Source organism: Frankliniella occidentalis, unplaced genomic scaffold (assembly GCF_000697945.3).
Source record: "Frankliniella occidentalis isolate FOCC.00 unplaced genomic scaffold, Focc_3.1 Scaffold4, whole genome shotgun sequence".
Taxonomy (NCBI): Eukaryota; Metazoa; Arthropoda; class Insecta; order Thysanoptera; family Thripidae; genus Frankliniella; species Frankliniella occidentalis.
The window spans coordinates 3658727-3672214 of NW_026267134.1; the positions used below are offsets into that span (position 1 = coordinate 3658727).

Genomic DNA, 13488 nt, shown 5'->3' on the forward strand with positions numbered 1-13488 from the left:
GGAGGGGGTATAAACAATGACTCGGGGGGATGTCACGACGCGATGAAGTATGTGGCGGGCTGGACCGCCGACCTGCCGGATGTCTCTGAAATAGTTTCCCGACCTGTGCCCGCGGCTGGCGCAAAATTTTGCTCGAGCGCGCTGAATAGGAAGCGCGCGAGATGCTCGGGCTGCGTCCGCGGGAGCAGCACGGCGGCGGCTTCGCGGCATACGCCCTGCAAGCCCGGCGGGCCGCCCGGTCAAGTTGGTTGTTTGGAGACAGCCGTCAATCGGCGGTTTTAATACCGTGAAGCGGAGGAGTCGCGCGGGCTTATAATTAAATTATTGAACCATGGACCCGATGGCATCCGTGGTCCCCACGTGTGGAAGTCGAGATGGAAGTCGGTCTAACTGTGGTCACGAAACGTGCTTCCTGTAACTCTTAGTTTACGACCGCGTTGCGGACTGCGCTGTCAGCATAATATTCTAACTACACACCGATACACACAAACACTAAGGCGAGGTGGGATTTATTCAGAGTTAGATACTTTGTTTATTGATTTACTCGGTTGCGGCAATGGCGAACTGTAGTTATTTCATGAGCAGCTCTACAGTCATGATGATTGGCGAGGATGTGGTGGGTTGTTATGCAATGTGGGGGTGTACAAACCACCCCTATCGGTGCCAGTGACGATCCCTCGAAGTCGAGCTTGTCCACCGACTGAGATGTTGGGTCGTGTTGGTCTGCTCGATCGGACCATGTCCGGTGTCCGGGCCGTTAGCTCTTTTTTTATGTTGCCGTCCACACCGGTCTGGTAGAACCCGTCCAAAAGCGGCCAAATGGCGAAATGTCATGTCTTAGCCCAGGCTGAAGGGTGAAGAACCTCTCGTCTGCAGAGAGTACAGGCCGGGCTCACTGCGGGCGGACGGGATATGCCCCGTTTAGTACAAGACCACAAATACTAGAAACATGCACTCAAACTGCACGCGACATTTGTTTTTAAGCAGTTTTTGCATTTTTGCAACAGATCAAACTGTTGTTTATTCGTCGCATTTTTGGACTTACGTGAACCGCAACGTCTGTCCCATATTGGCCGTGCCCGGAGCCGAGCACTTGCTTCGAAGGGCGTCCTTCAGCGAGCCACACTGCGTGGCAGGGAACGCCTCGGGATTCACAATAGACTCGGCGAAGAGCTCGTACGAACGGAGGTGACTGCAACTTCCTGCGAACGAAGGGAGGGCCCCATCGGTTAGGTATAGGCACTCAATCATGTGGGGATGAAGTGCGTCCGTGCTCACCCAGTCGATCCTTGACGATGCCGCAGCCCGGCTGGGAGATCGTCCCCCCGTTGGGGTAGAAGTCCACGTGGCCGAGGGGCCTCCGGTACCCCAGGAGTCCGACGCACGTGTGCACCACGTCCACCAGGTCGGCGTCAGAGGCGCCGAGGCGGTCAGCCGAGGAGTTGAAGAACAAGGGCTGTGCTGGGTCCAGGCCTGATGATGATATTGCGTTAACCAAAATGAATTAAAAGAAACAAAGAGTCAGCATGTTTTCTGCCGTGTCATTTCCAAGAAAACTTATTGTAACGCAGAGGCGCGAAATAAAAAGGGGGATTTAAACCTTATCTGTAGCGTCCATCGCACCCGTGCCCTGTCATATCCCCATTACCCTAATCCTGCTAGACCTGTGGATCCGTGTGGATCAACCGCAGGAGATAGAGGCGCGTTTAGTACAGCACAAAGGAGAGACAGAGAGAGACTGCTTATTAAAATGTTCTTTCTCCTTCTCTCCAGCCCCCTCTTCTCATGCCGGACAGTGGGTCGAGGTCGCGAAGTGAGGGTAGGCAAACACACAACCCGATAATTTTTTTCCCTCATCAGCTTTGTCCTTCCTCCCCAGACGTAGTAGAACAAGCAGGGGTCAGGATCAGCGGAGTGGAGAGGGAGAGAGAGAGAGAGAGGATGGAAGTGATTGACAGTCCGGGGAGAGCGACAGGAGAGAGAGAGAGAGAGAGAGAGAGAGAGAGAGAGAGAGAGAGAGAGAGAGAGAATGTCGTGACGCCTGCGGGATGGCCGCGCTGTGCAGCGGTGAGAGGCCTGACCTACGGTCCAGTTATCGGCCGCGCCGTGCCCCGCCACCTCGCGCACGCAAAGTGTGTCCGTGGGGCCCGCTCGCCCGGCGCCACTCGGGCCTGTCCGGCATAAGTGTGCGAGAAGTATGGAGGCGATCCTCGCCCTGCGGCTCAAGCGTCATGGAAAAATAGAGATTCTGTAATTATTTCAATTTTCCCTATTTTTTGTTTTAGTTTGATTCGGATCTACTCAGGCATGCGTCCGGCGCCAAAATCTGGACGTCATTCGGATCCTCTCCTCTACCGCTGGACTGGTTGGTTACTCGCCCCGCCCACCCCGACGAAACTGTCCAGTCTCATCCAGTCTCATCCCGTCTCGACCCCCCCCCTCCCCCCTGCTCCCCCTCAGGGGTCACCTTTATTCGTACGAGGGACGGCGGGGTAGGGCGGGCGGGAGCCACCTTGGCCCTGACCGTCGCCGGGCCGTAGTCTCCTTTCCTCAAGAAGTGCGTCATCTGCCCGCGCCCCCGCCGGCGGGGCAACGCACGATATCTACACCACCATCTGGCGGCTGTGGGGTCCGTTGAACTGTACCCTGTTAATTTGGGGGTGCTCATTGTCAGTAACGGTACACCAAGGCATTCTGGGATCGAATGCCCCCCAAAACTGAGTTCTTGGACCTGGTACTTTGTACTTGATCTTTGAATTTTTTAAGGACACATCACTTGAATCAAGTGTTATGTCCTTGAAAAATCAAGGTTCAAGTAGAATGAACTTGAACTTGGTCCAAGGTTTTTAGGGCGTGGGCTGCCAATTCGTCGATTTCTCAACCATATGCACGAGGCGAGGTGGCGAGGTGCGCTGTCACCGTGCCTTTAGGCCTTATCATTTTTGTGCTAGACGCGGAAGGTCTAAACGGAGGTATTCCAGGAGTAATCCGAGGGGGAATTCGACGCACTGCCGGGGTACAGTATTCTGGTTGGGGTCGTTTCACCCTCGGACGCACGGTGACGAGTACCTGTTATCCTGGCCACCCTGGTGCGCTTGGCCGCGTTGCCTACGACGTGCGCGCCCAGGCTGTGGCCGACGAGGTGCAGGCGGTCCGCGCTGCCCAGCCCGCTCGACAGCAACAAGTCCAGCAGGTCGGCCACCCTGGCCCCCACCGCGGCCACCCGGCTCCGCGCGGCGATGTACTTGGGCTTGGGGCACAACTCCCCCCAGTCCACGCCCAGGACGTTGGTGGGGTAGTCGGCCTGCAGGTACGCTGCAAGATTCAAGGACGCACTTTATAATACTTCTTACTTACGTTTTCTTTTCTCTTAAGCCGAGAAGGACCAGAAGGACAAGCTGGTGGATTCTAACGGGAAAAGTTTAAGCTTCCGCGTCGCAGTTATTTCGTTTTACGACTCCAAATGAAATCAGAGTGCACTGAAAATAACTTTTGCGCAACGTCATGAGCTCTAAAGAATTATGCTAGTTCGCACATAAAAAAAAGTAAAACAAAAGCTGCTTCAGGAAAGGATAGCCATGGGTCCCATGGCCGGATTCATTTGAATTAAAGATTACACCAGGACAAGCGGCAAAGCAAAATAATTTAAAAGAAGGCGAGTGTTCGGCCGTTTTAACCGGAGGGTGTCTGGACCTCTGACGACAACCGTGTGGGCAAAACTGTCTCTTCTCACGTGTCCCAAAGTGTCGCGAGACTTTAAATATATTCAATATTCACGACTCACGTGTAGTGGCACGTTTATCTCTGGCTCACCTCCGGCCACCTTGGCGAACAGATCCGCCCGAATGTCGTGTCCGTAGCCGTGGACGATCACGACGGAGGGTCGCGATGCGTTGAAGCCCTCGGCGAGCAGGGCCTCCCTGTCCAGGTCCACGCGCACCCCGTCGGGCTGAGCACTGTGGTGGCAGGCAACGCGAGCACGTCCTTCAAATCTCTTCCAATCAAACCTTCTCGACACTTTTATTGGTGGGTAATGTTCGGCAGGACTGGTCTCTACCACATGTTAATGGCGTTGAGAATAGGTTGCAAGTTTATTGTCAATTCAGTCCAGATCTGGATGCAGCCCTGTGGACGCGCGTCACCAGAAGCGTCTCACACATGCTCTGACGTCAAACACCGGTTTCAAATTACACATTTTTTCGAAGCTTCAACCTTTTCTTTAATGAACGTTCCCATCGCCCACAGCGCCCCATCACAAAGGCGTATCAGGGCGTAAATCAAAAACTCACTCAGTGATCAAGTAGAATTTGACAGCGCTCTGGACGTCCGCCGCGAGGACCATTTCTTCTTGATGAGGAAGTAGCGGCCATTTTTGTAACTCGCCTTCCTCTGTGTGACAGAACAGTAAACTCTTCGCACGCGGTCTTCGTATTGATTTCCTAAGTGTTTAATAGCACCTCTGGTTAGGGCATTTGGGCTGCCGAGCACAAGTAATAGAGCGAGATGTCGTAAACGTCAAATCAAAGCCATCACTTTCGTCGGAAACATCACGTCGGGAAAAGCCACTACTTCCCGGGTCGGGTTTCTGACTATACCTGTGTCGGCGCACACGACGCTGGCGAGTCCGAGGACCAGTAACACCACGGCGTGGGTAGAAGCCATGTCACACGCCCTGTCAGACTAACGACAGGCCAGAGGCACGGGGGCCTTTTGTACTTCGTCTGGTCTTATCGTGGACGACACCTGGGGGCGGACAGCCAGAGATTAATTCAGTTGCACATATCATGCGAATGTGATATAGGGCTGCATCCGGCTGTATTGATCCCCTCGCCCCTTTTTAAAAAAGGTCGACACAGTTGACAGTTAAACAAAAGTTAGTTTAGGAAGCCAGGGCAGTCCGCCTGTTCGAGCGACGCAGATGCGGTGTGACAAGATGATTGAACCAGAAGTTCATATTGCATCAACACACTAAACCCTTACTGTGTTTTTCATAAGCATGCAGTATTTTAAGCAGCCAAAGTTTTGCTCAAAAAGTCATGCATAACTATTTAAAAATTGTACATAACAATACTCAAATTTGGGCATAATGGACAATACTGTGCTGACTTAATGTTGTGCATGACTATGGCTGCCCATACCTCTGGAAGTCAGTGTGTCCAACCGCAACGCTTAAGGATCATCCAGAAATCAGCCGTCGTTCGCCGCTACGAACCTGTCAAGTTTAGCCTCTGCACGTTCTCTTAACGCCTGGTAGGTAGGCAACATCTTGCGTGCATGGCCGCCATGTACAGCAGGGTGGCCTACCCTGCGACTTGCAGGCGCCGAGCTCGCGTAATTGACCGAAAGAATCTGAGAAATACGAGCGTTCTTCGATCCCTTATGTGATCCACTCGACAACCCGGAGTCATAAAATGTTTGTCTTTGTCTCTTTCATCAATATAAAAATTTAGTGCTTTCAAAATTGAGTTAGTTCGGTTGTTGTGCCATACAGCGATACTTGACTATACTTGACTGATATGTCTCGTGCGAAACACGCAGAAATGAAGGGTTTTTGCTTAAAACTCATAAAATACGTCCATAGACTTTATTTTCTTTCAATGCATGCAACAGGGGCCTCATGAGAAAGTTTATCACAACTATCAGAATGAGAATTTAAAACTAAGGTTGGGTATGCGGTACAAAAAATACAAAATAGCTAACATTTCTCTAAGCTATGTACAGTTCGGAGTGTACGTTGTACGTATCACAATCACATCAGTCCTAGAGCCGTCGATTCTGTGGTAACTTGAAGAGAGTTAAGTAGTGTAAACCTCAGATGAACCAGCGTCTGAGGTGTGGTGGGGGCTTGTCTTAAGTTGCTCAACTAGTTGTTCTTCCTGGCCTCTTCCGAACGCATGTGAGCCTGGAAGTCGTACGGCGGGGAGCTGGCTGTCTGCAGGTAGTAGGTGCCCGGGCCGTCGGGGCTGCACGAAAGAATTTCAAAGAATATGTGTTAAAGCACTGGCATGTAAATATTGATATGTCAAAATAGGACGGCCGCGAGGAAAGTGTCCCACACACATTTAATAAACAGTGTCCCCGACTCACTTGTACTGGAGGCGCAGGCCCATGTTGCCCTCGACGTCCTCGGAGCACTCGCCCAGCCGGGCGGCCGTGTCCGATTCGCACTCGTGCGCGGGGAAGGACTCGGGCTCGAGCGCGGACTCGGCCATGTAGATGAAGGAGCGTGAGTGGCTGCAGGAGCCGGTCAGGTCGAGGCCGCAGCCGGGCTGGGGCCGCGTGCCGCCGTTGGGGTAGAAGTCGACGTGGCCGATGGCGTCCACGATGCCGAGCAGGCCGGAGCACGAGTGGATCACGTCCACGAGCTCGGCGTCCGTCTTGGCGAGGCGATCGTCCCTGAGGACGAGGAACAGCGGCATGGCGGGGTCCATTCCTACGCAAGCACAAATTATGATTTCCCCAAAATAAGTCTTTGAGAATTTTTTTTCAAAACGTTTGGAATTTTACCTAAAACTTTACTTTTTCATTTTTTTAAAACATTTTTTTCTGACAAAGCTTCCAATTTTTGGAGAAAAACTTCGGACATTAAGATTTCTATGGGCGTTTGAATTAGCGTCGCTTACCAGTGATCCTGCGGAGCTTGCCGCTCTTCACGTTCTTGCCGGTGTTGGCGCAGACGTGCGCGCCCAGGCTGTGGCCCATGCAGTGCACGTCGATCAGGTTGAGGCCGCCGTTGGCCACCAGCTCGTCCACGGCCAAGGCGACCCGCGCACCTACTCCGCCGACGTGGTTGCGGGACTCGATGTAGAACGGCATTTTGCAGAGGTTGCCCCAGTCCACGGCGATCACGTTGAAGTCGTCGTTGTCGAGGAGGTCTGTTGACGGACGAGACACATTACCGGATGAATCTCTGTGTCTCTCCAACGCTGACTACTTTGTACACACTCTGACCAGATGGTCGCCTGCGAGTCTCAGGGTAGGCCACACCCCTTGGACGAGTGCATAGCATTGCCTATCTACCAGGCGCTTGCCTCAACCTTAAGATAAACCTTGTGACGATCCTTCTTATTTAAAATTTGTAAAACCCTACAACGTTTACACCATTTGTTGTAGGAAACAAACACCATTAAAGCACAAAGGCCCTAAATGTAAATCTCATCCCTCTACAAAATGCACAAACAACTTTGTATTATATTGAAGGAAACAAAGACCATTAAAGCACAAAGGCCCTAAAGTAAATCTTATCCCTCCACAAAATGTACAACAAACTCGTTTAAAAACTGCATCTTAAACCCATACACACTTATCACTTATCCTACCTGGAATGAGGTACTGGAAGACGGGACTCCCGATGTTGTTGCCGAAGCCGTGAGTTACGATCTTAGTGGGGCGACCCGCGCTGAAACCAGCTTCCAAGAAGTCCTTGGCAGTCGGGGAAGTGCCGTCTACACCGACCAGGGTACCGTTGGGGTTGTTCCTGCCAAAGCACACTTGGGTTAGTCGGGCGTCATAGAAAAACCGTGTGGTTCCCTCACTTCGGCCAGACTTATCACAATTCATGCCGGATTGAATCATACTCTCGCACCAGCCGAGCCAAAGGCGCTACTTGCCCACACTCCTTACCTGGTGTACAAGTAGAAGAAGGTGTTGCCCGTGTAGTCAGGCGTCAGGATGCCGCCGAGAAGGGGTATTTCGGTGATGTGGGCGCCTGCATCGCCCTCGTTGAAGTGCAGCGTGCTGGGGTGACCCAGGCGGTGCCACTCGTCGATCTCCACCTGCAGGTGGGCGTACTTCTTCTGCACGGCGGCAAGCTTGTGCTGGTCGACCACGGCGGCTGCGGGGGCGTTACGACGATTTTAATACCAATACCCCATTTCAATACCATGAGGTTGAGGTCCAGCGTCCTTTTCCAAAAGGGCCCCTGCGACAGCGTCCGAGTCGACCCTCACCTGAGCTGAGCTGCGACAGCACGGCCACCCCGAAGACGAGGACGCTCAGGGACTTCGCCATCTCTACGACTGTTTGGTACTCTGGTTCACGAGTGAGGCTATGCCGCTATTGGCAGAGGGGTTCCGTTTTATATGAGGGAAACGTATCTTATCTGTCGACTGGTAATCCCAATCCGCATTTATCTCTGCAAAGGGGTACATTCAAGGGAGGCTATTAACAACAAGAGGATTCGGGAATATTCTTGAACTCTATGTTCGACCTAGAGTGGATATGTGCCCATTCTGAAATGAAATGCCGTGTCGTTACCGACATGACTGTCGCCAGGTATGGACACGATGCTATAAAGTACGATGAAATCTTCACTATTCAGGTGAAAAGCATAGCTTTGCAGGCGTGCAAAAAATGGAGGATTCCTATGACGCACGAAGCCTTTTTTTCGTAGTATGCTTATAGGAATGTGGGAACCACCACCACCACACACTCGACGTGTCCTAACACCAACGTTCTATCTGCAGCGCGTCATTTTCACAGTGTTCTATCTACAGCGCTGTAGAATACTTGTAGAATACTTGCGAACGATTGTGGCTGCATTATAATTGCGAACCAATAACGAATGATTTCCTTTGTAATGCAAAGAAATTCCTTCGTAGGCTTACAAAGCAGCCAAATCCTTTCGCCAAACGAATTCTACGCAAGGTATAATCAGTGTACCTTGCCCTTTCAGAGGGTGTAGTTAGAAGTTTGATAGTATTGATACGGATCATCTCGTGCGTGGAGGTCTCCTTTTATCCCTGCCCCTTTTGTTGGTTTTCCTTCGTTCTGTTTTCGTGTGGAGGGACGCGTTAGTCTCCCCTACTGCTGATTTCTTCTTTTGGGAAGTCCTCTGCGCGGGCAACACTCCCTCCCTTCATACCAGTTGACGGCGCCTTGCCCCTCTGCTCTTTGCGTCATCATAGGTTGGTGTCACCAAATATGTGTCTAAATCTTAATTTCTCGCGCGTGGCGGCGCCGCCTGCGGCCGCAGTCACGACACGGAAAGCGTGTGCCTTCCCAGGCTGCCGGCCCAGCACGCCAGCATCAATTCAAAGCATTTTTTTCCTCTAATCTGTGTGCTGACATCAGCAAGGCGAAGCCGCCGACAATTTTTGCAAAATATAAATCCCGTGCCGCGCCCACAAGTAGAGAGCGCAGGGCAGAAGGGGGATGCTGTCGTGAGTCTGCACTAGTGTAAACACCATCGATTGCCCTTCGGCCGTTGCTGCCCTGATGTCGACCGATTATAGTCGCGGTCGCATGGACTTTTGGCACGCGGGTGGGCGCGCGCGCGGCGACGCTTCACCCGCAAAGCCCATGTAAAGTCTGCCTTAATCTCGGTGGACAAAAAAGAAGGTGCGTCCCACCGCGCCGCTGCGGTCGGTAAAACTGTTTGTCGTTTTAAATGGCGTGTGACTTTAGCGGGCCTCTCGCCGGCGGGGTGCAAGGAGTGGTAACGAGCGGACTGACCCTCGCCGCTGCGCCGTGGCGGAGCGCTGGAGCGCATTCCACCCTCTCCATCTTTTGCTCTGTTCGGTGAATCTACCTTCCATGTAAGGCCGCCCCCCCCCCCCCGTGCGTTACAAATTCTTATTGTCACAACTCGTGGCGCCCTGCGCTAAGAGAAATGTTTCGTTGCAGCCACCAAAAATTGTTCGATCATTCCGGATTTATCATGGCCATCAAAATTTTGGTCGCAACAACTAAACTTTTTGTTACAACAACCAAAATTTCGGTTACAGCAACTAAAATTTTGATGCCTGTGACTAAGCCGAACTGACCGAACAAAATTTGGTCGTGGGTATCACAATTTGGATGGCTGCAACGAAACATTTCTCTCAGTGCGGTGAGACGCCACACTCCTCAAAAGTGTCGTGACAATTAGACAGGCTGGCCGCCTGGCCCGTGTCACTAAACGCGTCGCCCGAATAATTGCCACTTAGCGACGGCCTGCCGTCCGCCGCCGGGCGCTACCGCTACCTCCCGTGCAGATTAAGCCGCCGTTGTCCCCTCGGGATTAGGGCTCTAGGGCCGCGGTGCGCGGTGCGGTGGCCGAAGTGGTGGCCATAAATCACCAACGAATTGGCGGGCCCAGCAAGTGGAGCGGCTGATGACAGTGGCCCCCGCCCCGCCCAGCCCAGCCCGGCCTAATGGCCATGATAGGGCTTCTATACCCCAAAACCAACAACAACAAACACTTCTTTGAAATTTCCAAAAATTGACATTTAAGCGTGGATACAGGGTTCACGAAACAAAGTGTGATTTCCACGCTTTGTACGCTTCACTCTTTGTAAGCTTCACCAGCCAATCATCCATCAGCATCAGCTATCATCACGCCGGGCGTGAAAATCACGCATGACATGAGAATCACGCTCGCGTTTAGCGAACTCTCTATCCACCTTAAAAATGTTTGTTTTAAAATATCTGGTAACACCTTGTATGCGTAATTTTATCGATGTAAGATGAGTGTCTCTTTTGTTGTTTTTGTCTCTTCGATTATTTCACTTTTTTCAAGGACAAACTGGAGGGTGGGCGAAAAGCGGTTAATAGCGTTGTAGATCCGCGCGCATACGTTAAGTATCTTTCTCACAGGGCCTTTTCCAGCGGGTGACGTCATTCTATCGCCTTATCCGGGTTCCTTATTCCCACCCACACCACCGATCACACCAACCCGAAACAAGGAAGTGATCAGTAGAAAGCTCGTACTAAAGTAAAGAGCCCCCCGCTCTGGTGCGCTATCCTATAACGTCCTATTCTATTTACTGCGCCACCGCTCTATCTTCGTTTCCGGGTCATTCTGTGCAAATGTATCTGAAAACTAAGGAGGGGAAGGGAGAGGCGGCAAGCGGAGGAGGTGAGGGGGGGGCTTTCACAACACCCGCACAATATCCCTTATCGCTATCGCAATCCCCCCTTTAATTGCCGTGCTTTTATGCTTGCTGTGTTCCTCGTTTGCCTCTCGACCCATCTGCCTTGCGCGTGTCACCGGCCGCTGCTGGGCGCGGACCGAGCGACGTATCGAGAACTTTTCGGTCAACTTGTGAAATTGTGTGAGAGAGAAAGATTCGTACGGCCGTGAAGTTGAGCCGTCGGACCGAGTAAGGGAGATAGGGGGTCAAAGTTCGATTTGAATTATTCATAGATTCACAAATTGTTGTAGTTGTTGTTTCGTTATTTTTGTTTTGAGAGGATAAGGAGTATTTTAAAATTGCAAGAATGAGTTGTAGAAAATATGTGTAATCCTTTGCAGTTTTCCATTTATTGAAATGGGATGATCTCAGTGTAAACAAAATTTTTATCTATTCGTCGTCTAGGCTGCTCAGGCTGAAGGGACCAGTCATGCCCCCTCGGGTCTCGAGGTAGTAGGCGCCCTCCTCGCTGCAAAAAAGACGCAAAACATTACGATTAAAACCAAGTACTGTAACAAATGTTGGTAATTTTACCATACGCATGTATAGGAAATTTTCTATAAGTCGCATGGGACGTGAAAATTCTCATAAGTGTATAGGAGTTTTCCTATGCACGAAGATTGTATGGGAAAATCCGAAGCGAATAGGTAATTTGCCATAAATGTTTATAGGAAAATTCCCATACGTGTCCATTAGGCACATTTTACCACACATGTATATAGGGAAATTGAAAGACGATAAAAATTTTCTTACACACAGTTTGGAATTAGTTTAAACTATTTCATTACCATTTGCAACATAGTAATGATACAAATTTAGTAAAAACGTACCTGAACTGCACTTGTTCGCCCATTAAGGCAAAGGTGTCGCTGACGTCGCAGCGCAGGTGCGACGCTTCCCACTCGTCCTCGCACTTCCACGCTGGGAAGGCCTTCGGGTTCTCGATGGACTCGGCCAGCAATTGGTATGAGCGACCGTGCGAGCAGGCTCCTGTGGCGGGGCAAAACGACCGTCGCGATTTGCCGTATTTTCGACGATGATCTTTTCATTTCCCAACCCCCCTAAGAAACTCATGAGTTCTGACCTGTGATATCCCACGCGCAGCCAGGCTGCACCTTGCCTCCGTTGGGGTAGAAGTCGATGTGGCCGACAGCCGTGATCTCGGCGAGGCCGCCGGCGTTGGTGTGGATCACGTCCACCAGGTCGGCGTCGTCCTTGGACAGACGGCCCTCGATGGTCTTCATGTTGAACAGTGGCCTGGCGGGGTCCAGCCCTGAAGCCAATAGCAATCCGATTCGTCAGTCAAACCGCAAACCAATAAGCCGGCAACAACATGTTGTTCTTGAAAGTGTTCAATTAGGTGTTCCTCTAAATCTCACTGACACTAACTTATCACGATTGTGTAATATTCGAACTGCACGGCTCACATGTCTGACCGGTATTTTCGCCTCCCGACGGTTGTAATCGACATTTTGGTCGTTATACATTTCTCGTCGACCCAGTGTGCAAATGAGTAAAATGGCGATAGTCACATGTACGCTCACATGTTGCGGTTGCACGTGTCACGTGGCGACCTGGTTCGCGTGCCCAGGTAGCAGAGCTGGGCATTGATGCGCCTGAAATGCGCTTGAAATGCGCAAGAAATAATGCAGGCCTCGCTACCCGGGTGCTCGTCTTCTGTCAAATTATCTTTGAACGAAAGAAAAACAAATAAATACTTGCCTGTGATGCGCGCGATGCGTCCGGAGCTGATGAGCTCGCCCGCGATGCCCGCGACGTGCGCGCCCAGGCTGTGGCCGATGATGTGCAGCTGGTCGAGCCGGAGCAGGCCGTTCTCCACCATGAAGTCGAGCGTCTCGGCCAGGCGGGTCCCCACACCGCGCACGTCATAGACCCAGACCGGGTAGAGGGGCATCACCTCCCAGTCCAGGACGATCACGTTCACCGAGGAGTTGGCCTTGAAGTAGGCTGCAAAGTAAAGAGGAAGAAGAAGAAAAGAACGTACCCGAGGAGATCAAGATCCAATGTCACTCAATGTTTTTGAGGGATGCTCACCATTCTTGGGGAGCTGCATGGACGCGTACCCAACCCCATTGGCGAAGCCATGGATAAGCAGTTTAGTGGGGAAATCAGGGTTGAAGCCAGCATCGAGGATGTCCTGCTTGTCCAGGTCACTGTCGATGAGATTGCCAATCTTCTGATCAGCGTTGTCCCTAGAATGAAAGAACAAGAGTCTTTGTCGTCAAAGCAGTCAGCCCGCAGGATAGAAAAACAAGAGGTTTAAAATTAAACAAGGAAACTGACTTGTTGTAGAAGTAGAACTTGACGAGGCGTTTGTCGGAGTCGCTCGAGTGAACTGTAAATGCAGAATAGTAATTTCAGTTGAGGCATTAATAGTCAGACTTCAAGACTATGCTGTCCGGTCCACGCGTGTTCGCGACTCACGGCGCACTTACATTCAGCGGCCACGGTGCCCATCGTGCGATTTCAATTCTATTCTTTTATCTTTGCATAGACTAATCGCAATCCGCGGCGTGAAGGTTATAGAACAAATACACATTACGTTGCTTTGCTTTATAATTCGACCACTAAATAC

The 13488-nt window shown here is 51.4% G+C and overlaps 3 protein-coding genes across 3 annotated transcripts in view; all 3 read right to left on the reverse strand.

The window, feature by feature from the left end:
* Positions 1 to 508: 508 nt before the first annotated feature.
* LOC113204141 (inactive pancreatic lipase-related protein 1-like) lies at positions 509 to 4743 on the reverse strand. The gene is made up of 7 exons (XM_026419170.2): positions 4596 to 4743; positions 4290 to 4389; positions 3814 to 3956; positions 3070 to 3315; positions 1279 to 1473; positions 1046 to 1202; positions 509 to 895 (listed from the first exon to the last, which is right to left on the reverse strand). The coding sequence occupies exons 1-7, from the start codon at positions 4660 to 4662 to the stop codon at positions 838 to 840; spliced, it is 966 nt and encodes a 321-aa protein (XP_026274955.2). The 5' UTR covers positions 4663 to 4743; the 3' UTR covers positions 509 to 837.
* An 827-nt stretch (positions 4744 to 5570) lies between these two features.
* On the reverse strand, positions 5571 to 8112 carry LOC127749565 (phospholipase A1-like). The gene is made up of 6 exons (XM_052268230.1): positions 7950 to 8112; positions 7624 to 7834; positions 7320 to 7477; positions 6624 to 6875; positions 6088 to 6433; positions 5571 to 5963 (listed from the first exon to the last, which is right to left on the reverse strand). The coding sequence occupies exons 1-6, from the start codon at positions 8008 to 8010 to the stop codon at positions 5864 to 5866; spliced, it is 1128 nt and encodes a 375-aa protein (XP_052124190.1). The 5' UTR covers positions 8011 to 8112; the 3' UTR covers positions 5571 to 5863.
* Positions 8113 to 11216: 3104 nt separating this feature from the next.
* The window catches only part of LOC113204194 (endothelial lipase), a 14751-nt gene continuing 12479 nt past the window's right edge, over positions 11217 to 13488 (reverse strand). Inside the window, exons 2-7 of the mRNA XM_052268249.1 lie at positions 13197 to 13248; positions 12948 to 13105; positions 12615 to 12860; positions 11977 to 12165; positions 11723 to 11882; positions 11217 to 11361 (exon numbers count right to left, since the gene is read on the reverse strand). Of these exons, the coding sequence (XP_052124209.1) occupies positions 11283 to 11361; positions 11723 to 11882; positions 11977 to 12165; positions 12615 to 12860; positions 12948 to 13105; positions 13197 to 13248 (884 nt within the window). The 3' untranslated portion in view covers positions 11217 to 11282. The remainder of the gene's footprint in view (positions 11362 to 11722; positions 11883 to 11976; positions 12166 to 12614; positions 12861 to 12947; positions 13106 to 13196; positions 13249 to 13488) is intronic.